Consider the following 24,481-nt stretch of genomic DNA (forward strand, 5'->3'; position numbering starts at 1 on the left):
CCTACAGATATAATTATAAATATTGATGTGCATACAATACATTGCCTTTCCTTAACCCCACTAGTCCTCTTCCTTGACCCCGAATCGAAAAAATGGGCCAACACAGCTGGCGAGTCGAGTGCGAAACCTAGCCCACTATATACACAAATATATTTCTGTAACTTCTATGATACACCAAGCGCCTGATATGCGCTGCAGAATAATATCTAAACGAAAACGGATCAAAAACAAAGTACTTCAATGAGAAATAAAAACGATATTTAAAGAATTCAAAAATCCCGGGTGCAGCGGTCTTTTTAATGTTCGGAAGTTGGGAGAGTTAAAAAAATTGCTATGCAAGGCTTATTTTTCCACTAATCCTAAAAGTAGGCTTTGTATTTGAACGTTTGCATTTGTGGGCAGCAATGCAGATCCAAGCCAAACAGTTTCGCATTTTTAACGTCACCTTTTCATCGTTGTTTGATTTTTTCTATTTTGTATTTTATTAGTTTATTTTTTCCTTTTTTCAAAATAAATTAGTTATATTTTTAACGATCTGGCAGCACATATTTGGTTCGAGTCTTTGCTAAGGCCCAGTGTTGGTGTGTTTCTTGGTCTTTTACAACACTCCCAGCCAGCCGTGCGGTGCTCTGCGATGGGCCTATCGAAACGTCGGCATATCGAAACGACGGTCAATCGAAATTGTTCATCCCTAGAAGAAGACGAGAAAAAAAATAATATATAATAATAGAATATTTCACCGTGATAATATTGCCAAGCATTGTTTTCCGCGTCTTCGCCGTCGGTAGTTGGGCAACTTTCAGATCGACCACAAAGCCAGCGCTCGCAGGGCCCCAAAGCAGCCGGACAAACGGCACCAGAAACGAGACATCATCGACAGGCCAACCACAACGACAGCCCAACCACATCCACAAATCCACAGCCGAACCCAAATCCAAATCCAAAACCGAATCCCAACCCAAAATCCAAGCCCGTTTCGAGTGAAAAGAGAGCGCAGCAGCCAGCGAAATGCCACTGTTCGGGAAGTCGCAGAAGTCGCCAGTGGAGCTGGTCAAGTCGCTGAAGGAGGCGATCAACGCCCTGGAGGCGGGCGACCGCAAGGTGGAGAAGGCCCAGGAGGATGTCAGCAAGAATCTGGTCTCCATTAAGAACATGCTGTACGGGAGCAGTGACGCCGAGCCGCCGGCGGACTATGTGGTGGCCCAGCTGTCGCAGGAGCTGTACAACAGCAACCTGCTGCTGCTGCTCATCCAGAACCTGCACCGCATCGACTTCGAGGGCAAAAAGCATGTGGCGCTCATATTCAACAATGTGCTGCGCCGCCAAATCGGCACCCGTTCGCCCACCGTCGAGTATATCTGCACGAAGCCAGAGATACTGTTCACCCTGATGGCCGGCTACGAGGATGCGCATCCGGAGATCGCCCTGAACTCCGGCACAATGCTGAGGGAGTGCGCCCGATACGAGGCGCTGGCCAAGATCATGCTGCACTCCGATGAGTTCTTCAAGTTCTTCCGATACGTGGAGGTGTCCACCTTCGACATTGCCAGCGATGCCTTCTCCACGTTCAAGGAGCTGCTCACGCGCCACAAGCTGCTGTGCGCCGAGTTCCTGGACGCCAACTACGACAAGTTCTTCTCGCAGCACTACCAGCGGCTGCTCAACTCCGAAAACTATGTGACGCGGCGGCAGAGCTTGAAGCTGCTGGGTGAACTGCTGCTGGACCGGCACAACTTCACCGTGATGACGCGCTACATCTCCGAGCCGGAGAACCTCAAGCTGATGATGAACATGCTCAAGGAGAAGTCGCGCAACATACAGTTCGAGGCGTTTCACGTCTTCAAGGTGTTCGTGGCGAATCCCAACAAGCCGAAGCCCATCCTGGACATCCTGCTGCGCAACCAGACGAAGCTGGTCGACTTTCTGACCAACTTTCACACGGACCGCTCCGAGGACGAGCAGTTCAACGACGAGAAGGCCTATCTGATCAAGCAGATAAAGGAGCTGAAGCCGCTGCCCGAGGCTTAGTGGGACCTGGGCCTTGGCTCCAACTTCAGCTCCAGCTCCAACTCCAGATCCAGATCCAGCGTCCCGGGGGCAAAAGGACCGTAGCCAGAAGCGATCGATACGGAAGCCGAAGCAGAAGCAGAGCGAGAGCGCGAGCGATGGTGGGTTAGAAGGATGTGAACATGTTTTGTGTGTGGGTTTAAGCAAATATATATTATATATGTATACTATATTTTGTGACGATGATGACTCTACACTTGTGAGTAACTAAACAATAATTTCGACAACAACAACAACACTGATACTGATGATACTGATAATTAACGATAAAGCGAATTAGAAAACCAACAAAAAGTACGAGTAAATAGCGTAAAGCCGAAAAAGAACCGAAGAGAGTTTCGAATTTAACATAGCCACATTTAGACATTCTGGGCCTAGAAATCCACTATCTTACCACATAGGTTTTACCAAGCGTCGATCCTCCCCCAAAACCTCTTGTTTCCCTTTCGATTTCCATTTAACTAGTTGTTGTATTTGAAATTCGAGCGTCTTTGAAACGAAATACCCCTATCCCAACACCCCACGACCTGCCACGCCTCCTTTGCGCCCCCAAACAAAACAAAAACTGAAGATTCACAATGAGTTTTGACTTAAAAATGTAATTCCACGCAAAATTCATGAAAAACGAAAACTAAATACTGCATAATAATAATTCATAGTGATAATTGTCCTTGCATCCTTTGGCATGGACTCTATTATATATATACCTATATATATATATATATATATATATAGAAAGAGAGAGAGAGCATTCAACACACACACACACACTACACACATGCATACGTACATAGTTAAAAGGGAAGTAAAACAAACAAAAACAACAACATTGCAAGCAACATAATAACTATATGATTATTATAATTTATATTATTCCCAAATTAAAGATAACAGCCAAACTAAGTGGCGGCCTTTTAATGGTGAAAGGGGTTGTGAGGGGGTTAGGGGGCGGGGCCCGAGCTTTCCACCTGAGTCATGTGAAAAAAATCAATCCAGGGCGGCAACCTCACCCGAAAAACGTCGATCAAGGGCTGGGGAGATGATTCACACACGGCAATCTGCAATGTACCTTGAGGTATGACAGGTACAAATAGCGTGGTACCTGTACGGGACACTTTGTATCTCTACATTTCCATAGTTTAGATTTTATTTTCCGCTTATTAAATGCATTCGAGTGTGGATTGGGCTTAGCCTAACTACAACTATGGAGTGAGGGGACTAGATCTATCGCCGCTTCTTCTTCTCCAGCTTCCGGATCTTGTGCAGCCGCGTCCTAACCGGCTCGCCCTCCCGCTCCGTCACCTCCCCGGACTCCGGATTACTGCCACTGTCCGGGTTGTTCTCCATCAGCACCGCGGCGGAGATGCATAGGAACTGGAACAGTGCTCCCACATAGAGGCCGTAGCGGATGAGCAGGCTGAAGAGGTCCTCGTCGCCGTACTTGTCCAGCGCGGCGGCGGCGGCCAGGCTCTCAGCGGATGCCGACATCGCTCGTCCGGTTTTGTTTATAAACAAATGTCGCGGGGAGTGGTGCAGGAAAACAACAACTTCGAAAATTTCAGTGTTTTTTGTATTGGTTAGAGGTGGCACAGCTTGCCTGCAGCCCTGGTGTCAACCATCGATAACATAGACAACAACTTCTTAATTTTTAATCGTGAGTGTGAGAGTGATATAAATGATTTAGGAATAAAAAATATTTAAAATTTTGCTTGGAATTTAAATAATTTGAGCCCCATTTATCCCATTTTTAAACGCCAGAGCCCCATGATATATCGGGACATGCCCCACCTCTAGAGAACTATCGCATGGCTAGATGTGACCCCCCATGTCTCCCATCCCTAACCCGTTCTAGTCGCGTTAATTTTTGCATAATATATAGTATTAGTCAAACAAAAGCGTGAATTAATTATGTCATGTTTTCGGCTGGCGACTGCCAGCGTCCTGGCAGGTGTCCGTCCTCCGCCGGCGGCAGGCGGGAGCAGGTGTCTACGCCTGCTGACCCGTAATCCGGATCTTGCATTTGCTCGCCGCCAGTTTGCAGTGGCGGTGGAAAACGGCGGACCGAAGAAGAAGCCGAATGGAACCTTTAAGCTGGCCATTCTGGGGGCGACGGTGGGCGCGGCCACCGGGTCGGTGTACACCATGTACCAACGCTGGACGGACGGCAGTTCGCACAAGGAGCACGAGGAGACGAAACCGCAGCGCCTGGACGAATTTCCGACGGGAGTGCGGATCACCAAGCGCTATGTCAACCCCAAGGACACCTCCGGTCTGGACATTGTGCTGTTCCAGTTCCAGACGTGTCCCTTCTGCTGCAAGGTGCGCGCCTTCCTCGACTACATGGGCATCTCCTATTCGGTGGTCGAGGTGGATGCCGTTCTGCGGCAGGACATCCGCTGGTCGTCGGTGAAGAAGGTGCCGATGGTGCTCATCCGGCAACAGGATGGAAAGTACGTCCAGATGGTGGACTCCAGCGCCATTGTGTCCCTGATAGCAACCTATCTGCAGGACAAGCGCACGGACATCGGCGAGCTGGCGCAGTTCTATCCGCACACCTCCTTTTTCGACGACGATGGCAAAAAGAAGAACGACATACTGAACAAATACTTCCTTATGTACCGCGAGCACACGCCCAAGGGAGTGTCCAAGGAGACGGAGGAGTATGTTGGCCGAACAAAAGTAATGGTTCATTAAATAACAAACTATTAATTTGCAGGACCGATCGCAAGTGGAGAACCTGGGCGGACAGCCACCTGGTGCACCTGATATCGCCGAACTGCTACCAGACCCTGGGCGAGTCCCTGGAGACGTTCGAGTGGTTCTCGCAGGCGGGCGAGTGGGACGTTCACTTCCCCAAGTGGGAGCGCGACCTGATGGTCTACTGCGGCGCCACGGCGATGTGGGCTATTGCCAAGATGCTGAAACGCCGCCATGCCCTCACCGATGACGTCCGGTCGCACATGTACGACGCTCTGGACCAGTGGACCGCCGAGCTAAAGAAGCGGAATACGAAATTCATGGGCGGCAAACAGCCCAGCCTGGCGGATCTCTCGGTTTTCGGTGTGCTCTCGAGCATGGAGGGATGTCAGACGTTTAAGGACTGCCTGCAGAACACCAGCATTGGTAAAACATTGTCCTATTTCAAAGAAAATGTGTATTTATAACGAAGTTTTTTTTAGGAAAATGGTTCTACGATGTCAAGGCTTTAGTCGAAAAGAACCGGGGACAATTGCATAGAGAACGCGTCGAGGACCTGGCCGCTATAGCTTAGAACAATCCATCTGCCCTAGTTTTATCCAAAGATTGTTGAAAATAACCAAACTGTTTAATAAAAACATACACTTTTAGGCAAACACAATGAACGTCTAATTGGTTTCTTCACTTAAAAAATTGTTAAGAGTTTTTTTAAGGCGCATGTATTCGTTCTTAAAATGAAGTAGAAAACAAGTGAAAAATTTTTGAAATTTAAAAAAATACTTGCTTTTAAAAAATACCTATCGCCGCTATATATCGATAGCTTATCAAGCAGGCAGACCGGGTTATGCTTGCCCTAACCACCAACGGTCACATTGAAATTCCGATTTTTGCTAGCCGCTGTAAACTTGCAAATCATTTCGTTCGATTTTTACCTGGCGAGTTAATTGGTAAATTTAATCACAACCATGAGCAGACTAGGCTTTGAGCAGTTCCCGGACTACCAGGTGCCCGGCATGAAGCACGCGGACTTCTCGCCCTACGAGTCCAACGGCGGGTGAGTTAGCGTTTCCCGAGGAGATCCCGGCCTGGCTGGACCGCCCACTAACCAAGCTCCCTGTTTGCAGCTCCATTGTGGCCATTGCCGGAGAGGACTTTGCGGTGATTGCGGCGGACACCCGCCTGAGCAGCGGCTACAACATCCACTCCCGCACCCAGAGCAAGCTCTTCAAGCTGTCGCCGCAGACGGTGCTGGGCTCCACGGGCTGCTGGGCGGACACCCTGTCGCTGACCGGATCGATGAAGGTCCGCATGCAGAGCTACGAGCACACCCATCTGCGTACCATGACCACCGAGGCTGTGGCCCAGATGCTGTCCATTGCCATGTACAATCGCCGCTTCTTCCCCTACTATGTGTCCAACATTCTGGCCGGTATCGACAACGACGGGCACGGCGTCGTCTACTCGTACGATCCCATCGGTCACTGTGAGAAGGCCACGTACCGCGCCGGCGGCACTGCCGGAACCTTGCTGCAGCCCGTGCTGGATAACCAGATCGGGCACAAGAACATGAACTTGGCCGCCGGCGAGGCGCCTAAGTTGGACAAGGAGCGGGCCGTGAGCGTCGCCTCCGACACCTTCATTTCGGCCGCAGAGCGCGACATTTACACCGGTGACTCTGTGCTGATCAACATCATCACCAAGGACGGCATCGAAGTGCGACAGCTGACACTGCGCCAGGACTAGACAAAGTCCAGGAGGTGGGCGTCTTATTCGGTCAGGGCATTCAACGGAAACCAGGCATTCTAAGTTAGTTGGCTTCAAATTTTTGTATTTACCCGAAACAACACAAATCGTAATAAACAGAATCTGTGAGATTTAATTTCAAATATGGCACTCAGTGTGACCAGGCGGCCTATTGCCAAAATACTATTCACATGGTACGGAATAAACAGCTCGGGGTAAACTACTAGCACCGCAAATGAATAAGCCAATTGCAAATTACAATTACAAATAATTTTCGTTTAGTCAAAAGCGAAAATGCAAATTGGCTTTTAAAAAATATGATTATATTTAACTAAATGATCGAAATTATTGTTTCTCAACTCAAAGGCAATCTGTAGTTCAAAATATATTTTCTTTTAAGGTGCTGACTTTCAGCTCTATTTCAATGGCCGCAGGGGCACATAAACAAGATTGTTTTTGTTTGTGATAATTTCATTCCAATGACGAGTTCCGAATTCCCGCTGCTTGCGCTGCTTTGTTTGCTACTGACCCTGGAAAACTCCCTGATCTCCGGCCAGATGATGTCCTCGCTGGTGAAGCCGGGCATCTTCCGGCACCTGATGTGTCGCAACAACATGTACCCGCGCAGCTCTGTCCTCCGATACCCGGTGTCCGACGAGCAGGTCTTCTGGTCCGAGCCGTTTCCGGATTACTGCCCGCCGGTGTATACCTCGCCACACATTGGCGGCCAGGTGTGGGCCGATCCTCCGCTGCCCAGCGACACGTTCCGGCCGCAGTGGAACCAGCTGGATGGCCAGGTCAACCGCGAGTCCTTCCATGGCGCGTACAAGCTGCAGAATGGACTGCCGCTCAATCCCATCGGACGCACTGGTCTGAGTGGACGTGGTTCTCTGGGCCGATGGGGTCCCAATCATGCCGCTGACCCCATAGTCACACGCTGGAAGCGAAACGACCAGGGAGCCGTTGTGGCCAACCCAACCAGCGGAAAGTAAGCGAGCGATAACCGACCATAGACTGGCTTAAACCTATCATCTTTCTCGTCAGAAATATCCTACAGATGGTGGCCATACAGCGGTCTGACAACAAGCTGTGGGCCATTCCCGGCGGCATGGTCGATCCCGGTGAGAATGTCAGCGTCACCCTCAAGCGGGAGTTCACCGAGGAGGCGCTGAACTTCACGGACAAGGCCAATATGGTGGAGCAGTTCTTCCACGAGGGTGGCGTACAAGTGTACCAGGGATATGTGGACGACTTCCGCAACACGGATAACGCTTGGATGGAGACCACGGCGCTCAACTTCCACGATGAGGACGGCAGCAAAGTGGGTCAATTGGAGCTAATGGCTGGCGACGACGCCACCAATGTGCGCTGGACGGACGTCGACTCGGATCTCAAGCTGCACGCCAATCATGCCGACATTGTCCGAGAGGTGGTCATCCGCAGGAATGCGCACTGGTAGAGACCAGCACAAGCCATGCCATAATCCATGCATAACTCACTCAAATGTAGAATAGTTCGCGCAGAAAAAATAATTTGGAATTCCTAACGAAAATGATTTAATGAACCCCTCGAATTTAACAACAAAAATTCCTTTATTGTATCGTTTATTTCAGACTATTCATATTCATGTGTCACTGGGTGCAGATATTATAAATTACAAAACATGTCGCCGTCGTTTTTTGGCCTGGTAGAAAAACTACAGCTTGAAAATTTAAAGATCACTAATCCGCAAAAGCACAGTAACGTACAACTGAAAATTTTAATATTCGTACCCATTCTTATCCAGAGTGCATCGTTCTCGGGACACCTGCATCAATTCCAATAGATAAGTCTGCGGGCGGAGGGAGTACGAGGATTAGCCAGGTTGGGTGCGGGTGTGTGACGTGAGCGGAGAGCTGCTTGGTGTATTGGCGAGTGAAGGTGTGTGCTTACAGGGCTTGCACATAGTTGAACACCTTCGGATTCGAGTTGGCCACCTTGTTGAATGTGTCCGGATACTGGGTGCGAATCTCCTTGATGAAGGCCACCGCGCTCTCGAGGGCCTCCTCGTCTCCCATCTGCTTCTTGTACACCGAGTCGATGGTGATGATCAGCATTTGCTCGAGATGGGGCTCAATGCTGGGCAGAGCCTTCAAGTAGAGCAGGCGGAACGCCTTCTGAATCATGTCGTTCTCCTCGAAGTCCTCCTTCAGCGGCAAGTGGTTGAGGAAGACGGGCAGCACCTGGCCAAGCGGCACAGCCTCATGATTGGTGCAGATCAGGCGCGCCACTGCTCCGCAAATATTGTCCAGGGCAGGGGGATCGGACTCCCTGCTGATCGCTTCGGAAAGGGCTTGCAGGATTGCCGGATATGATCTGTAGATGGAGATGAGAAATTTGTATAAATATGATGTACTTTTGCAATAGCTTGGCAACACTCACTCGAATGATTTCTCCTCGGCATTGAAAACCATTTCACCCAGTCCGTAATAGCAGTTCTGACGCGTCCTGGCATCAGAGTCCTTGGTTCCTGCGACAAAAAGCGGGTACAGGGCGTCGAAATAGATAGCCGTGCATCCCTTCAGCGCCTGGAAGCAGTCGGCCAGAGAGCCATAGATGTATGCCCGGTGCTCGGGCATATCTTGCTTCTTGGCCTTGGCCTGTAAGAAAGTAAAGAAATTGTAGCAATACGCTCGGGATTCAATGCAACCAATCAGCCTACCAGCTTTTGAACGAAGAATTGGTAGATGCGACCGAAGAACATCGAGAAGGCCTCCGGCTGAACGCTGTTCTTAAGCGTGGGCACCAGATTGAAAGCAACCTCGATCAGCATCTCGTCGTACTCGCTGTCCTCCCCGTCCTCCTCATCACCACCGCCGCTCTGCTCGTTAAACTGGCAGGCCAGTTTGTTGCCAATGGCGTCCTTGATGCCGCCGAAGATCAGGTCGACGTGTTCCGGGTTGCTTATGACCGGCAGCTTGGCTTCCCGCATGAGATCGCCGAGCTGCTCCAGCAGGTGTATTGCGACCGACACTTCGTCGTCAGTTCGCAACAGCGTCGCAAGCTTTGGAATGACAATTGTGCTGGCTCGCGCTAAACCGTCAGCGTCGCTCGACTTGTCGAGCGCCAACATGAACCCGCAGATGGCACTAATGGACGCCTTTCGGATTTCATCCTGCGGATGATCAATCACCTTGTAGACGTTCTCGAACGCCGACTGCATATAGGGCGCGAAGGCGGAACCCGTGCTCTCGGCAAATTCCTTAAGCGCATAAATAGCCTCCTCCTTTTCGGCGACAAAGTCGTTCTCCGTCTGGTAGGCCAATAGGTCCTCAGAGTCGTCCTCGTCGTCGGTGTCCTCCAGATCGATCTCTACGTTGGCCGCATCTAGGACCTGATCCAACTCGGTCTTGTCAGACACATATGGCACCACATCCTCCGAAGAGATCACCGACTCCATTACACGATCCATGATCTTGGGGAACACTGTGGCCATTTTCTCGTTGACCACCGTAGCGAGAGAGCCTATCAAGCGGTAAATGACCCTGCGGACGTCTGGGTCGTCGGGGCCATCGGCCAACATCAACAGGCAGAAGTTCATGGTGTCATCGGCCAGCGGCATAAAGTTATCCTTGCCCAAGTCGCGACTGAGCGCGGCCAGTGCCTCGATGGCTTCGAGACGCAGACCTTGGGCTTCTTCGGGGCAATCCTTTACCAGGAAGGGCTGCAGTATGCTCATGATAGTGGGGAAGTACGGCATCATGTGCTCCTTAGCAGCGCCGGACACCGAACCGATAGCATCCACGGCCTTCTCACGCACACTTATGGGGTGCTGGGGCTCCAGAATACTGAACAGACTGCAGACGAAAAGAAGGGAGGAAAGGGGTTATTTCAATGAGCAGCTTTGATTTTCAAGCGAGCCTTACCGGTCCATCAGTGTGGGCAAATGGGGAATAAGCTCATCCTCCAGATTCTCGCAGAAGGTGGTCAGGGCATAGAACATACGATCCACGTGCTTGCGGTCCGGCTCACCCACCTGTAAGGTTAAGAAGTTAGTGTGTCCCTGGTAAACTATGTGTGCTGTTCTGGTGCAAAGTGCGGCCCAAATGAATGACACCAAATTTATGTGTAATAAGAGGAAAATAAGATATATAATGTGTAGACACACAAAAAAACGAAGTTCTCACTGCAAAAGGTCTATGCAAAGGGTAGATGAAGTGCAATTAAACATTAAAGACATTGAAAAAGCACCCTATACTTGGTGAGGACCGATTTGCGCTTGAACTGCAACTTGTCTAAGTACAATACGGAATCTTTGGCAGGAACGAAAGCGCGATCGCTCCCGTTGCTGTTCTGGCCAGCCTTTGAAGCAGCACAAACAAACAAATAAACGAGAATGTATAATATAGACAGATTCCAATTCGGCCGCGACGGCAGCAGCAAACTTTACATACCTTGAGTTCCAATACCAGCTGGCTCAAGTAGGCGAAGAGGACGGGCAGAATCTGTGAAGCGAACTTCGAGATTTCTGGCTGCAGATGCTCGGAAAACTGGCCAAGTGCGAAGAAGGCAGAGGCGCGCACCAACAGCACAGAGTCAGCAATTCCAGATTTGATAATGTTCAACATGATTTCCAGATACTTGTTGGTAATGGCCTCGGAGCAACCCTCTGCAATGAGGCCCATGCACATGAAGGAGGAGCGACGATACGCAGGATTCGGGTTATGGAGCGCCGGCTCCAAGAGCTGGAGCATGGGCGGAATGAACTTCTCGGGTGACATGTTAAGAGCCATCAGGTCTAGGGTATGCGCAGCTGCGGCCGCTGGCTTGCCCTCGCTCTCCTCGCTAAAGTAATCATCGTCTGAAAAACAATTGGCAAATTAATATGCTAAATAGTTAAGGCGTAGTTACAACCAACCTTCCTCAATGTCGTGCTGACACATCACCTCAAACAAAACGGATAGAATGGGCTCGAGCAGCTTCTGCTTCAATATCACCTTCTTCTTGATGCGTCCAAGAGCGCCAATGAAGGTTATCACCTGGCAGCGAATGGAGTCCTCGAATTGCTTGTCGCCCGCTATGACCAGACTGAACTCCAGCAGCGGCTTCACATTGGTGCTCAGCAAATGGGGCACATACTCGGCCATGGCGTCCACAATATCAAAGGCACCCGAGAACTTCTGTTCATCCCCCTTCTGGGCGAAGGCGTGCAGAGCCTTCAGGATCAGCGGCATTGCCTTGACGACCGTCTGCTCCGCAGCACTGTGGCCACTGATGAACGGCAGCAGGTAGCAGGTGCCGACCAGCATCTCGTACACGGTGGGTGTGGCCAGGTCGCCGGATGCCTCGGCGGCAACTAGAACGCTGGCGAACAGCTGGAAGATGGCCTCCATGTGGAGTGCGAACTGATCGGGAGCCGAGTCCGTGAGTGTGGCGAAGATGGAGGCACCAAGCTCGCTCTCCTTGGGATCGGAACTGCTGCAGCGTTCGTAGACGAACTTGAGCAGCTCGGTCATCCAGGAGTCTCCCTTCTCCGCCTCGTGGCGTACCAGGGCGCCAATCAGCTGGGCCACCGCGCTCTTCACGCTCCTCTCCTTCTCCGTGATGAGGACTTGCAGCATGGTCGATTTAATACTGGGCGGGGAGAACAAACATATATTTATATTCCTTTTTATAGTCAATGGAACTTACGCTGCCTGGTGCTCGGCAGGAACCATCTGCCAGTGACGCAGCTTGTTGAGTCGCTTCCGCAGGAGCACGGCGGCGAACTGGCGCACCTGGATCTCATTGTTCGACGTAACGATCTGGGTGAGGCACAGCAAGGTATCGGGATTCTCGTAGGCCTTCGTCAACTGGTCGGTCGACTGAAAGAAGGGGAGGAGGCCAGTTCATTAGTCATTTTTACGGCCGTATGCCAACATATCTTAAGCATAAATAATTTCCCAATTGGGAAGCGCGGAAGTGTGCGTCCACATGGACAGCGTGCTTTTGAATGCCTAAGAGACAGTGGTGTGTCAATTTTGGTATGTGCTATTTTTGAATTTATTCATTTGATTATTAAAACTAATTCAAATAACTTTATAATTTTCAGGAAAAAAAGGTACATTTTTAGATTTTAATTGAATAAAATTACTTATTTGAATACAAATTACATTACAAAAAAAATCATTTATACGCTTTTGTTGAAAAAATGTTTTCAGAATCAAAAAAAAAAAAAAGACCGTTCTTTCAAAAATTGAAAAGTATGAGTATTTTTGTTAGATTCAACGATTATAACTAGGCTTACTACAGAAAAACTATGTAGACAGCATTTTAAGGTATTAAAAATTAACATGGATGGGATTTAATGTAACATTTTTCGATTTGATTATATATTTTTTTTTCCTATGAACATAGTACTAGACCCACTGTGCCGTAGGAACATTTGCGCGCATAGGAATGTGCACATGCCAATCTAATAACCACTGTGTCGGGTACATATGTATATGCACATAAAAACTGGCGAAAATGGGGATCAAGCCACGCGGTGAGAGCGAAAGGGGATCAAAAGAAAGGTGGATACATAGATGCCACAATGGGTGGACAGGATAACCTCCTTTTGGCCGCCGAACGGCCCTTTTCCCGCCCTGCTCACCTGGCGAATCCGCTCCGTATCCGTGGCCAGGAGTCCGTTGATTAGTTCCAGCATGGCTGCCTCCATTTTCAGCTAGTTTGCGAGCGAGTGTCCTGTCCAAAGTCGATTGCAATCCGGGATAAATCACAGCCGCCGCAAACGCACGAGCGGAATTGAGAAGTGGAAATGGGAAGCCGGGGAGAATTCGCGAAAATGCAACCAGGGTTGGAGTGTTTCAGCGCAGCACGTTTCGTGTCTTTAAAATGTTCTTTAAAATTTAGTTTTCTATTTCAAAATGAGGTTTTTTTTTAGTTTTTCTAAGCGTGTTGATCTGCTCGTCTACAAAAGTGTAATGGCATAAAGTTAGCAAATCACAGACTACATTTGACGCGGGGGAAGTGACAATATATCCAAAGCCACCTTGTGGTGCGTGTGCAGCCCTGGAGTTATCGGTCTATCGACGTCCATTTTCGAATCCGAACGACGCGCCTTTTTTGTTTACGGTTTCGATTCGCCGCACAGTAACTGTAAAGGCCGAAGCGGAATGGACAGGAGCAACGGGAGCCCGGGAAATGGAAGTGGAAGCTACTTGGACCAGAACTCGCTGGGTATCCTGAACATGGACAATCTGAAAGGTAAGCAGGCGGAGCGCGCCGACAATCCCCCGAGACCTGTGAGTAATCCGGAATGCCCGCAGTCTTTGGCGATTTGTCCAGCTTCAGCAAGAGCAGCTGCGCTGGCAGTGGCCGGAGGAGTGGCGTTGGTCGGGATTCCTCCGGCGTCCACGAGCGCCTGCGGGAGGAGCGATTGCGGGCCCTGGAGACCTTGGAGAAGCCCCGGCCCTCGCGCACCAGCCAAGCGAAGGGCATGCCCCTCCAGAAGCGCTCCACTACAAATATCTCGGAGTTGGTAACCGATGAGACCATCGACCTGAACAGCAGCGGCTCCTTTGTCCTGACCACGCCCGCCCCCAAGGGCACCAACATCTCCTTTGAGCCCGCCGAGATTACGGGCAGATCCACGCTGTGCCAGGCCGGCAAGCAGCGTCGCCGAGAGAAGCCATCCCTTTCCGTGGCCGAAATCCTCAAGTCCTCGTTCGTGGAGAAGGCCCGTCTGCTGGAGAAGAAGCTGCAGGATTGCAGCCAGCTGGAGGGCAGCTACCATTTGTCGCGGGCCAACTCGAGCAGTCTCTCGGACTCGTTTAGCTGCTCGCGCAGCTTGCCGCGCACCGCGGACATGAGTAATCTTAGTCTCAATGGCGGCGGGGGATTCTCGTTCGGCTCCGCCTCGATAGCGGCGGACGGTCAGGACGAGAGCTTCGCCCCCGCCGAGTTGATGCAGTCGAAATTGGTGATGGGCGAGATCTCGTGGGCGCAGGAATTTACTGCCATGCCCACGGCCACGTTGAGCAACCAAGCCATGCAGAAGATTGCCGCACCGCCGCCGCTCTCATCCGAAATAGAAACCTCTGTGTCCAAGTAAGTAAAGAAATAAGTGGCCCTAGGATATAAAAGTTATTGTGTGCTTACAGTTCCGTCTTGGCCGGAGATCCGGACTTTTCGCTGGGCAACTACTTTCAGACGCGCTCTGAGAACATCTGGAACATAGTTAACAACAGCAGTCCGGATCGCACGCGACCGACTCAGGCGCTGCTGGAGCCAGAAGCCAACAAAACACTGGAGTCTGTGGGCGAGAAGACCCCGCAGCCGGACAACAAGACCTATACTAAGGCGGATGGCACGCCAGGCTCGAGCCTTGGCCGCAACCTAATGCGGAAGATGCAGCAGGATCGGATTCAGACGGTGCTAAAGGCCAACAACGCACTGGCGGCTCAGGAGCCCAAACGGCCACCCTCGAGCTCCGAGATTCTCAGTCTCTCGGCCATCGACAAGGCGCTGAGGGACATAGATCTGAACTCGGATACGTCCACGGTGGAGGTGGTCAACCACCTGTGGGAGCATGGCCGTGGTAACAACTACGAAGATGAGAACAAGGAGAACCAGAGCGGCAACTCCCAGGCGGAGCGCACCTTATGCGGCTCCAACAAGCTGACGGACACAATGAGTTTCACCGACTCCGTGCTGAACTCCTCGGATTTTCGCCACCTGCAGCAGAGCATTTCGCGCAAGCCGCTCAGTCCGTTGGCAGACCAGCCGCAAATCACCATTAGCCGTGCAGACACCGATCCCGTGGAGACGGAAGCCGAGGCGGACATCGATGAGTGGCCCTCGACGCCGGTGAAGGAGCCTAGCCGCCGAGTGAGACGCACCAAGGTTTCCCCCAGAACCGCCAGTCCGGCGAGTAGCGATGGCATACGTCCACTAACCTGCACCGAGGACGAAAACGAGGACGAGGACAAGACGCCGGTGAATAAGAAGAGGGTATCAATCTCCACCGTGGGCCTGATGCCAAGGAATCCCTCCTCCTTGAGCAGCACTCGCTTGGATGGATGCGATGTGGCCGTGGCCTCCTCAACCGAACGTGAATTTGGCATTTCACCAAGCCTGGCCAAGAACCTTTCGCCCTTGTCCTCGCCGAGGAGCTGCCTCTCGTCGCCGCTGCTGGACAGTACCACCAGCTCTGAGCGCCGGCAGCTCATGAGTGGTGTCGGTGCCGCACGCAAGGCCAACTCCTCGCCAGCGGGAAGCGAGGCAAGCTCCACCAGCGGATTCACAGCGAGCGGCAGACGTGGACCGGGACTGGGATCCAGTTCTGTTACCGCACCGCGTAGTATTTCGCGCTGCTCCAACTCCAGCGAGTTCAGCCATCGAGATGGAAAGCTGCTGCCCTTAAAGGTGACCCACACGAGCCTGTGCTGGGGCAGCACAAAGCTGCGAACAGACGTGCGCAAGTCCATGCAGGTGAAGAACACGGCGGACAAGCGCCTCGTCATCCGGCTGGGCATCCAGGGACCCGGATTCCAGCTTGTCGGCAGCGAAAGCAGCACTATCACCCTGCAGGCCATGGAATGCCGCTCGGTGGTCATTAACTTTTGTCCCACCGTCTGTGGCGCGGCCATCGGAGCCTTGTCCTTTTATGCGCCACCAGGAGCCAATAACAGCAGCCAGCCGGGCCTGGAGATCCCATTGTACGGCTACGGCGGCAGTGCGTCCATCACCATACAGGGTCTGCTGAAGGGACCGGTTGGCGCCAGTTTCCTCACAATCGGCGATGTGTGCGAGCTATCCGCCGGTCCTCTTTCGGCGAGTCTAAGGTTCCACAACAAGGGCCCGCTGACCGCTTTCGTGGGCATCTCCGTGGACTCCACCGTGCTGATGAAACTGCGCCTGAGTGAGGCCTTCGAGGTGCGTCCCAGTCGGATGATCTTGCCGCCGAATAGCGAGGGCAGTGTGCAGATCCTCTTCCGGCCGAATCGCGAGGACTTGAAGAACATACTGAAGAAGACCGCCCAGGTGTTGACGCTGGCCAACATGCGGATCTTCTGCGGGGACGAGCCCAACAGACAGCGGATGCGCAGCCTGGTTCAGCGGATGAGCAGCCGTCAGCGAGAGAAGCTTACTTCGCCGATGCTGGACAGCATCTGGGGAGAGTTTCCGGAAGAGCAGCCAGTGCGGAACATTGGGCTGCTCAACGAGCCGCCCGAGTTCATCCTGGACCTGGTCACTGTGGTGCGGATCATCGATGTTGCGCTCACTCTCAACCGGGATTTCGATGAATCCTCCGAAAGCTCGTTGATGTTTCTGCCGGAGGCCGATGAGACCGTGTTATTCCGGACGATATGTGCGGCTAGTTCGCCGACGCCAACGCAGAGCAACTTACTGGAGCCCGTGGACGAGTTGTTGGAGGCAGACACCACCACCTTGATGCCCGTCGAACGGAATTGGTCTGTGCAGCCTGCTTCGCTGGAATTCGGAGCCGGAGGCCCTTCCCTGGCCACGTTGTCTGTGACGAACAGTTTCCGTTCCAGGCAGCTCATCGAGGTTAGCTGCAGTGTTCCGGATCTGGTACGGATCAGCCCCAGCGAGTGCTATGTGGCTCCGGATGGCGGTCAGGCGGAGATCGATGTGCGCCTGCTGCGCTCGCCCAGGCGAGATCTGCTCGACAAGGAGCCGCTTATCGTGGTCTCCATGGAGAGCGAGCGCATCCATGTGCCACTTAGCTTTAAGTTTTAAATCTTAATTGTGCCTCTACCTATATCATTTGTGCTGTATTTGTATTGTTTGAAGTACTTCTTGCATTGTATTGCTGTTTGCTAATGAAATAAAGGCGTTTATAGATGATTCGTGAATAATGCGCCATTTATTGAACCCCTTTGAATAGCATTTAGCATTTCTACTTTAAGATTTTAAATAATAACGACTATGAGCGCGATGCACGATAACAAATCGAAAGTGATAGTGATGGACATTGGATAACTTAACTCAAACGATAGCTGCCCCGATGTGTTGGTCCATCACTATCCCCACACGAATGCAAAGTGCAAGGTTTTCCTGCATTTTCCAATGAAAATGGACGCCGACAGCAGTGGAGCTGTGCACCGAGGTATATATATAAACATATTCGATCGGATCGATGAAGTGCAAACTTTTTGTTGTTTTTTTTCTAGTGCCAAATTGTGTGAAATGTGATAGGAAAGCGATTGGACGCTGGACGAGCAGAGAGAGAAGCTAGGACAATTGGACACTCAACTGCGCATTATGTGGACCCCAAAGTCGCACCACTTTCCACGGCTGGAGTGATTAACCCTTCTCCTTCTACTTCCTGTAGACTCCCACGGCTCCAGGTCGCAATACCGGCGCGAAAGGGAAAACCATGGCCGGGCAAGGGACAAGGAGCGGCCAAGGGAGGAGCACAAGGTGCCCTACTTTGCGGACGATGTGCGGGAACAGGATCGAGTGAGGAGACTGCGCCAAAGATCGCCCCGATCCACCAGACGCTCCAGCCCGCGACCGAGAGCCAGATCTAGATCCAGTTCCAGATGCCGATCCCAGTCATCCGACCGGGAGAGCAGGCACAGAAGGCATCGCCGCCGCTCGCGGAGCCGGAATCGCAGCCGGAGTCGCAGCAGCGAAAGGAGACACCGGCAAAGGAGTCCTCATCGGTACAATCCGCCGCCAAAGATCATCAACTACTATGTGCAAGTGCCAGCACAGGACTTCTACGTTAGTAGTTTACTATAGATTAGTTAATAAGCTTGCCTCCAAACAGCAGACTAGACTAAGAACTAATATTTTAAATGTTTTTTTTTTGTTAACGTACGCTTTAACATTCATTGCTCTTGAAACAGGAGCCCGCTAACATTTTCCAATCACATATTGCAGGGGATGTATGGGACATATGCCATGGGGCCACTTCCAAGGTTTGGATACCAGCGGCCGCCATCACGTCCTCCACCGTTCCCCTCTGCCAGCCACAGATTCCGGCATCGTCCACCGTTCCTAGGAGCGCCCCGATTCGGCTACAGAAGCGCGTGGCAGCAACCACCTCATTAGACAGACTCCTTTCGACATAATTACAAATTTATTTACATTCGTGTGTTTTGTACATTAAAATAATAAATACATATACTTGGAACTAAAGGAGGAGAACATAAAATATTGCAAACGGAGAAAGTTGATTAAATCATGAGCAAATGCAGCGAAGACGGCGGCAACAAAAGGGTCACACGAGTTAGGAAGTGGAAGTTACTTAATCCTAGGAGGGATAACCATATAATTACGACTTTATACATGTATAGTACATACACACATGGTTTGGGGGGCCTAACACTAGCGACTCTCTCCTAATTACGATATATACGCTTTGTCAATAAATTATAAAAATAGATCATTTGTTGTGGCATTATACTAAAACAGTGGTTAGAGCTCGACCCGTGGACGAAATTGCAGCCGGAGCGGCGGGTCCCGAAAGCGCCAGCGCGTCACGTAGACGAACTTAAGCGTGTGATCCTTGCCGAGCAGCTCCTCGTTGCACAGTATGTCGATCTGCAATATCAAAGGATGTGGTTATAACACAGTACAATATGGGCAGCGAGCACCTGCTCCGGTTTTCACTTGAAAACCAAAACATTTGATGGTATTAATAGCCCACCTCTCGGTACTTTTCAATGCCGTTGAGGATCTTCTTGGCCACCAGCTTTTTCAGGTGCGTTATCGTCGCCTGCGAGCTGCAGCGGATGAAGCGCCTCTGCAGGTTCTTGAAGTTATTGCTAATGCACTCCAGGCACACGTTCACCTGCTCGTCCAGGCGATGGAAGTCGGACTCGGCGTGGGCGTCCATCACCTTCTCGTTGTCGTCCTCGTGGTTCTGCGTGATGTCCTTGGGGCACGGCATGTTCCTGCTCTTGTAGAAGTCCCGCTCCCGGCGCGATTCATCTGGAGTGGGAGTACAAAGTGGGTGTGCGTTAGAATGGCAGGAAATGGAAGCAGATGGCTTGACTGCACCAACCTTCTTGCAGCTTCGGCACCAGTTTGTACACAATGTCCTGCATGGTGCGATCGAAGCTGATGTATTGCAGGGGATGGGACTGGTGGATGATGTTGTCGCAGGTGGGGCAGGTCTTCTTCTCCTCCAGGTGCTTCACCAGGCAGCTCTTGCAGACTGAAATAGGTGGTTCGGGGGTGGGAGAGATGGTGGAACAGTTGCGTTATTGGGCAGGTGGTGCTCCGTGAAGGGCGAAAGAACTCACATGTGTGCAGACACTCCGTCACCGTGGTGGCATCAATGAAGTAGCCCCCGCAGATCTTGCACGTGATGTGCGGATTGATCGTCTTCAGCTTCACGCGCCGCTCCATGCTGGCCCCCCGATTTAGTGCGTGCGACTTGGGCTACGTTGCTATATCCTATAAATATCCCTATTCTGCTGCTGGCCGATGGCTTGCCCTGCTGCTCCTGCTGCGGATTTTCCGATCTCCCACTCCCGGGCGGAAAACGTTGAAAACGGCGGCCGCGCTCGCTTCCGATCAATGGGAAGGCTCGCGCACGGTCAAACGGGCACTCGGCATTGTGGCCAGCGGCTTTTAATCGCGATTTGTTTCTTTTTCGGCTGTAATTTGAAACAAATAAAATAGAAATCACGACTGAATTGTGTGTACGTGTGAGTTAGGGATGGGCGATAGTTGCGTACCTGTTACTGCCACGATAGTTTCGCAGTGACCAGTCACGGCTTTGGCGGGAGGTCACAAGCATTTGCCGGTGCACTTATACACGTTTATTATCAACTATACAGTTAGAGTCCAAGTATTAGTATAGCCAAGGAGCCAAATTTTGTACGTTTCTAAGTAAATCCGATTTGTGGTCATCTCAGGAATAACACTTTCCCGTGTTTCACTTTTCGAGTCACTCCTATCGTATCGCAAAGCATGCGTGTGTGGGTGAGTTGTGTGTGGGTTAATCCACCGGTCACAAGTATCGTATGTGCGTAGGCGGACGTAGTCTGGCAAGGCCCATTGCTAGGCTCAGGCTGGTCACACTTTAGCTAGTATATTTTAAAAATTAAAGGTATTTTATTTTGAATTCGGTGACTTCCATTTAATATTTAAAGTAATTTAAGGATTATGTTAAGTTCGAAAAGTGTTCTAATAAAACAATGAATATAATTCTTCTTTTTGTCATCACCATAATTATTGCAAAATATTTAGTAAAATTTTCAGATAACTATTATTTTTGGCACACAGAAATTAAACAAATTGCTTCAGCACTCTGCATAAGTTGGCCTTTTATTTGATTTCTTTTTACCCTGCTTCAACAAGTTCGAAATATGTGATTTCCTAATTTAGAATATACTTAGCGTATTGTGGCTCATATTTGTCAATATAGTGCTGGACAAATCTGCACTTGATAACGATGAAGTGGCCATTTAGCAGGGCATAGTCCAGGGCCGCCTTCGCCAACAGCTTTCCAATGCCGTGTCCTCCCAACTCCTTCGGAACCTGGGTGCTCTTGATGGTCATAACGCCTTCGCTAATGTAGTACACTAACTCAGCTCGCTGGTCCCCAATGTCGATGTAGAATCGGTCATTGCTATGCCGAATAACGATGTGCGTTCCAAAACCTCTTCCCTGTAAACCAAAGTTTGGAGCCTTCAACAAGTGTCCAGTGAGAGTTTTATTGGTTGTGGGTATAGAGCAGACTCTGCAGCACATAGAGTAAGTTCTGCGGCCACCATACAGGCACAAAATGGGAAGCAGCTTTTTAAACATTTTAATTTTGGAGAATAATTTTGGAAACTAACATCGAAATACATAATATTGACAATTTTCCGAGTGACCACATTATACTTCTGGATTAAAGCATTTAAATACTAAATACTGAATCGGGAAAATGGGCTTGTTCATCAGAAAATCTTGATCACTGATGGAACAGCTTTGGATTATGATCGCGGTTTTTGTAAAAATATTATGGAGGTATTTAAACTTTAGTAAAATTTAAGAATATAATAGAATTTTCATTGCAAAGTTTGCTTTGCCTTTGCTGATAGCTAACTATTAAAAACGAATTCAAACCCTTTGCAATTGGTATGACCGCACTCTCGAATTGCCAGCAATCAGCTGTCGCCCTGCTTTTGTTTTTGTTGTGGGGCTTCCTTGAGGCGCAGTTTTGTTTTTTGATAACTACATTACTCACAGCACAGTGAAGCTCAGCTAAGCCGGACCAATGGCGCTGGTGGATCATGATTCCTGGGACATCGAGTACGAGGGCTGCGAGCGACTGCGCCACCAGCTGCTCGTGTACCTCAACCAGCGCCAGCAGCTCAATCCGAGGGCGAGCCAGTACGTCCAACTCACGGGCAGCATAACGTCGGGATTGGAGCAGCTGGAGAAGGACATGAAGCACCTGAAGGTGGTGCTGGACAACGCCATCACCTGGGAGACGAGCCCCGAGGAGGAGCTGCGGCAGCGGCGTATCGACTGGGATCGACTCACCTCGCAGCTGCGCGAAATCCGCGAGAAGTTCGCCAACAGCACCCGCTCCAATGTCTTGGCCGCCGCCTCGACATCCGCCTGGCAGGATCAGGCTCTTGCGCCGGGCCAAAGCAGTACCGCCTTGGACGTGGAGACCCTGGAGCAGCGAAAGATCGAAATGCTGGAACAGCAAAACCAGGGACTCGAAGTTCTCTCAGCCACATTGTCCAGGCAGCGCCAACTGGCAACCCAACTGGGCAACGAAGTGGAGGACCAGAACAGTGGGTATGCCCCTACATCTATGCTGTCATTGCTCATTTCCCCTACTTCTCAGGCATCCTGGACAACCTGGCCAACGCCATGGACCGCGTGGAGTCGGGCGTGCAGCGGGAGACCCAGAGCATTGGGCAGGTCAACCGGCGGGACAGCACCTGGGGCTACTGGCTGGTCATCATCGCCTTGTTTGTGGCCATCATCGTCGTGGTCGTCGTTTAGCAGCCACCTTCTATTCCAGTTTGTAAAAAGTCATTGCTTTATATTATGACCGGCGTGGAATGTCTATCTGTCGTTAACCCAAAGTTTGAATATTTATGTATACACCAATTAAAATAGGATTTATAAGTATCTACGTTCGCGAATCGATCCCTTCAACAGGTTTATTTAGTCGTTACATTACGGTTAACAGATGTACATGTGGTTTATCTACTTAAGCCAAATCGGAGGCGTAGGGCACGCCGGCCAGGTGGCCGATGGCGCCGACGGCCAGCTTGGAGCTGCCCACCTTCTTGGCCGCCTCCTGGACCTGCGACTGCGAGATGCCATCGATGGCGCTGAGCAGGGCGTCCGCCTCCAGCACGTTACGGGTGAGCGCGGCCTGGCGACCGATCTCCTTGATCAAACCACTGTCCGACGAGTACCGCGAGATGATGCGCGCCTTCAGCAGAGCCTTGCCGCGGGCCACATCCTTGTCGGAAACCGAAGCGGACTTCAGGCCGCGCACCAGGAACTCCACGGTCTTGCCAATGTCTTTGGAATCGGCGGAGACAACGAAACCGAACAGACCGGCGTCCGAGTAGCTGGCGTTAACAGCCTTAACGGTGACACCGGTGCCGCCAGCGCAGTTGACGGCCTCGCCGTAGAGTCCGGCCGAAATTCCGCGCTTGGTGGCCGCCTTGGCGCCGATAGCCTGCTCCAGGATGGCGAAGGCCAGCGCCTCCTTGTGGTTCGAAGCAGCACCGCCCTGTCCGGCCACGGCGACGACGGCACGGTGGCCGGAGGTGTCCTTGCGGGCGTCTCCACCATACCAGTTGGCGGAGGCAGCCTTGCCGCCACCGCTGGGGAACTGCAGGGTCTGGGCAAAGCCAGCCAGGGTGTTGTTGTCGATGCCCACGCCCACGACGGCGGCACGGCCGGCGGCGAAGGTCTGGGCCACGTAGTGTAGCAGGCTCTCGGAGGACAGCTTGCCCAGCTGGAAGCGGGGCGAGTAGATCGAGTTGCCCAGGCCGTTGCGGAAGGCGGCCTTGTGCACCAGCTCGATGGCGCGTTGCTGTGAAGGAAAGGAAAGATTTGGAGATTATTACTTCTGTAAGTCACTAGCCCATGATGCCTCGAAGTAAATGTTGTGAGGGTTCTTACCTCCGTGGACACGGCGTTCAACTGGTTAACCACCGTCTTGGCGTTGTCAGCCAGCTCCCAGGGCTTGAAGGCCGGCTGCAGCAAATCCTGCAGGTAGCGCAGTCCAGTCTCGGCGTTGTCGGCCGTGGTGGTCACCGTGTAGCCGACGACCTCGCGGTCGCCCCATGTGGTCAAGGTGCCGCCCACCTGCTGGATGTTGCGGGCAATGGCGAAGGCGGAGGAGTTCTGGGTACTCAGACCTCCGGCCAAACGGAGCAGGTGCGAGGCGCCCTGAGTGTCGTAGGCCTCGTTCCGGGATCCGGCTCTGCAATGAATCGATTAGGATCTTCTGGAGCATTGGTTTCTGCACGGTGGACTCACCCCAGCACCAGGGACACGCGCGAAACGGGAAGAGTGGCATCGGCGGTGGCCACCACCAGTTTGTTGTCCAGCACCTTGACGTTCACGGCGGACAGGTCGCCGACGGGACGTGGGCAGGTGGCGTAGCCTCGTTTCTGCAGGAGAACGGGATGGGATTGTCATAATTCTGGTTAGATTCCACTTTGTTTAGATGGCAACTTTTGGGTGTTTTACGTAACACGAGCCTCCCCGTTTACGAGATACGCTGCCGTAACTTTTTGTTGGTTAAGTCGAGACTTACGGCGATGGCGCGCAGGAGCGACGTCTTGCTAGCGTTGCAGGCCATGGCGTGGATTATGCTATAATTTCCTCTATTTGCTTTTTAAGCAATGTATTTTACAAATTATCGCGGAGCGAAAATTTCGGTCGTTCGCGCTGGTGTGGCCGTCGCAGGGGGTTGCACTGATCCCTATTCCAGTGGTGCCAAAACGGTCACACCGAGTTCAGCTGTGATTTCTATCGAGTCACGGGATTTCCCAAATAT

General features: G+C 51.4%; 12 protein-coding genes across 14 annotated transcripts; 7 read left to right on the forward strand and 5 right to left on the reverse strand.

Annotated features, from left to right (window-relative positions):
• The first annotated feature begins 649 nt into the window (after positions 1-649).
• On the forward strand, positions 650-2,970 carry LOC108035535 (protein Mo25). The gene has a single exon (XM_017111202.3). The coding sequence runs from the start codon at positions 1,009-1,011 to the stop codon at positions 2,026-2,028; it is 1,020 nt and encodes a 339-aa protein (XP_016966691.1). The 5' UTR covers positions 650-1,008; the 3' UTR covers positions 2,029-2,970.
• Positions 2,971-3,192: 222 nt separating this feature from the next.
• Positions 3,193-3,694, reverse strand: LOC108034676 (protein anon-73B1). The gene has a single exon (XM_017109618.3). It carries the CDS (start codon positions 3,553-3,555, stop codon positions 3,292-3,294), a length of 264 nt encoding a protein of 87 aa, XP_016965107.1. The 5' UTR covers positions 3,556-3,694; the 3' UTR covers positions 3,193-3,291.
• A 194-nt stretch (positions 3,695-3,888) lies between these two features.
• LOC108035691 (prostaglandin E synthase 2) lies at positions 3,889-5,425 on the forward strand. The gene is made up of 3 exons (XM_017111409.3): positions 3,889-4,727; positions 4,784-5,190; positions 5,247-5,425. The coding sequence occupies exons 1-3, from the start codon at positions 3,976-3,978 to the stop codon at positions 5,336-5,338; spliced, it is 1,251 nt and encodes a 416-aa protein (XP_016966898.1). The 5' UTR covers positions 3,889-3,975; the 3' UTR covers positions 5,339-5,425.
• Positions 5,426-5,620: 195 nt separating this feature from the next.
• Positions 5,621-6,643, forward strand: LOC108035009 (proteasome subunit beta type-1). The gene is made up of 2 exons (XM_017110352.2): positions 5,621-5,818; positions 5,889-6,643. The coding sequence occupies exons 1-2, from the start codon at positions 5,730-5,732 to the stop codon at positions 6,505-6,507; spliced, it is 708 nt and encodes a 235-aa protein (XP_016965841.1). The 5' UTR covers positions 5,621-5,729; the 3' UTR covers positions 6,508-6,643.
• A 269-nt stretch (positions 6,644-6,912) lies between these two features.
• On the forward strand, positions 6,913-8,175 carry LOC108035008 (ADP-ribose pyrophosphatase, mitochondrial). The gene is made up of 2 exons (XM_017110351.3): positions 6,913-7,495; positions 7,552-8,175. The coding sequence occupies exons 1-2, from the start codon at positions 6,987-6,989 to the stop codon at positions 7,964-7,966; spliced, it is 924 nt and encodes a 307-aa protein (XP_016965840.1). The 5' UTR covers positions 6,913-6,986; the 3' UTR covers positions 7,967-8,175.
• Positions 8,095-13,462, reverse strand: LOC108035006 (importin-4). Of its 2 annotated transcripts, XM_017110349.3 has the most exons (9): positions 13,121-13,462; positions 12,178-12,350; positions 11,405-12,120; positions 10,941-11,347; positions 10,413-10,522; positions 9,209-10,343; positions 8,929-9,146; positions 8,440-8,862; positions 8,095-8,338 (listed from the first exon to the last, which is right to left on the reverse strand). In XM_017110349.3, exons 1-9 carry the CDS (start codon positions 13,184-13,186, stop codon positions 8,320-8,322), a joined length of 3,267 nt encoding a protein of 1,088 aa, XP_016965838.1. In that variant the 5' UTR covers positions 13,187-13,462; the 3' UTR covers positions 8,095-8,319. The 2 variants fall into 2 exon arrangements, with proteins under 2 accessions (XP_016965838.1, XP_016965839.1); XM_017110350.3 differs by having other exon boundaries at positions 8,095-8,862.
• Positions 13,463-13,555: 93 nt separating this feature from the next.
• On the forward strand, positions 13,556-17,351 carry LOC108035005 (serine-rich adhesin for platelets). Its single transcript, XM_017110348.3, has 3 exons — positions 13,556-13,734; positions 13,797-14,577; positions 14,631-17,351. The coding sequence occupies exons 1-3, from the start codon at positions 13,644-13,646 to the stop codon at positions 17,230-17,232; spliced, it is 3,474 nt and encodes a 1,157-aa protein (XP_016965837.1). The 5' UTR covers positions 13,556-13,643; the 3' UTR covers positions 17,233-17,351.
• A 143-nt stretch (positions 17,352-17,494) lies between these two features.
• LOC108035134 (female-specific protein transformer) lies at positions 17,495-18,639 on the forward strand. 2 transcript variants are annotated; one of them, XM_017110576.3, is made up of 3 exons: positions 17,495-17,602; positions 17,828-18,222; positions 18,382-18,639. In XM_017110576.3, exons 1-3 carry the CDS (start codon positions 17,563-17,565, stop codon positions 18,550-18,552), a joined length of 606 nt encoding a protein of 201 aa, XP_016966065.1. In that variant the 5' UTR covers positions 17,495-17,562; the 3' UTR covers positions 18,553-18,639. The 2 variants fall into 2 exon arrangements, 1 of the variants encoding a protein (XP_016966065.1); XR_007763825.1 differs by lacking the exon at positions 18,382-18,639 and having other exon boundaries at positions 17,506-17,602; positions 17,667-17,965.
• LOC108035133 (polycomb group RING finger protein 3) lies at positions 18,562-20,202 on the reverse strand. The gene is made up of 5 exons (XM_017110575.3): positions 20,187-20,202; positions 19,749-20,105; positions 19,508-19,660; positions 19,151-19,434; positions 18,562-19,044 (listed from the first exon to the last, which is right to left on the reverse strand). Exons 2-5 carry the CDS (start codon positions 19,852-19,854, stop codon positions 18,919-18,921), a joined length of 669 nt encoding a protein of 222 aa, XP_016966064.1. The 5' UTR covers positions 19,855-20,105; positions 20,187-20,202; the 3' UTR covers positions 18,562-18,918.
• A 550-nt stretch (positions 20,203-20,752) lies between these two features.
• Positions 20,753-21,346, reverse strand: LOC108035139 (uncharacterized). The gene has a single exon (XM_017110581.3). The coding sequence runs from the start codon at positions 21,259-21,261 to the stop codon at positions 20,830-20,832; it is 432 nt and encodes a 143-aa protein (XP_016966070.1). The 5' UTR covers positions 21,262-21,346; the 3' UTR covers positions 20,753-20,829.
• Positions 21,347-21,530: 184 nt separating this feature from the next.
• On the forward strand, positions 21,531-22,587 carry LOC108035138 (syntaxin-8). The gene is made up of 2 exons (XM_017110580.3): positions 21,531-22,244; positions 22,298-22,587. The coding sequence occupies exons 1-2, from the start codon at positions 21,716-21,718 to the stop codon at positions 22,456-22,458; spliced, it is 690 nt and encodes a 229-aa protein (XP_016966069.1). The 5' UTR covers positions 21,531-21,715; the 3' UTR covers positions 22,459-22,587.
• Positions 22,588-22,589: 2 nt separating this feature from the next.
• On the reverse strand, positions 22,590-24,422 carry LOC108035136 (cytochrome b-c1 complex subunit 2, mitochondrial). Its single transcript, XM_017110578.3, has 4 exons — positions 24,239-24,422; positions 23,959-24,092; positions 23,599-23,902; positions 22,590-23,509 (listed from the first exon to the last, which is right to left on the reverse strand). The coding sequence occupies exons 1-4, from the start codon at positions 24,281-24,283 to the stop codon at positions 22,670-22,672; spliced, it is 1,323 nt and encodes a 440-aa protein (XP_016966067.1). The 5' UTR covers positions 24,284-24,422; the 3' UTR covers positions 22,590-22,669.
• Between the last annotated feature and the right edge of the window lie 59 nt (positions 24,423-24,481).

Source organism: Drosophila biarmipes, chromosome 3L (assembly GCF_025231255.1).
Source record: "Drosophila biarmipes strain raj3 chromosome 3L, RU_DBia_V1.1, whole genome shotgun sequence".
NCBI classification, from domain to species: Eukaryota; Metazoa; Arthropoda; class Insecta; order Diptera; family Drosophilidae; genus Drosophila; species Drosophila biarmipes.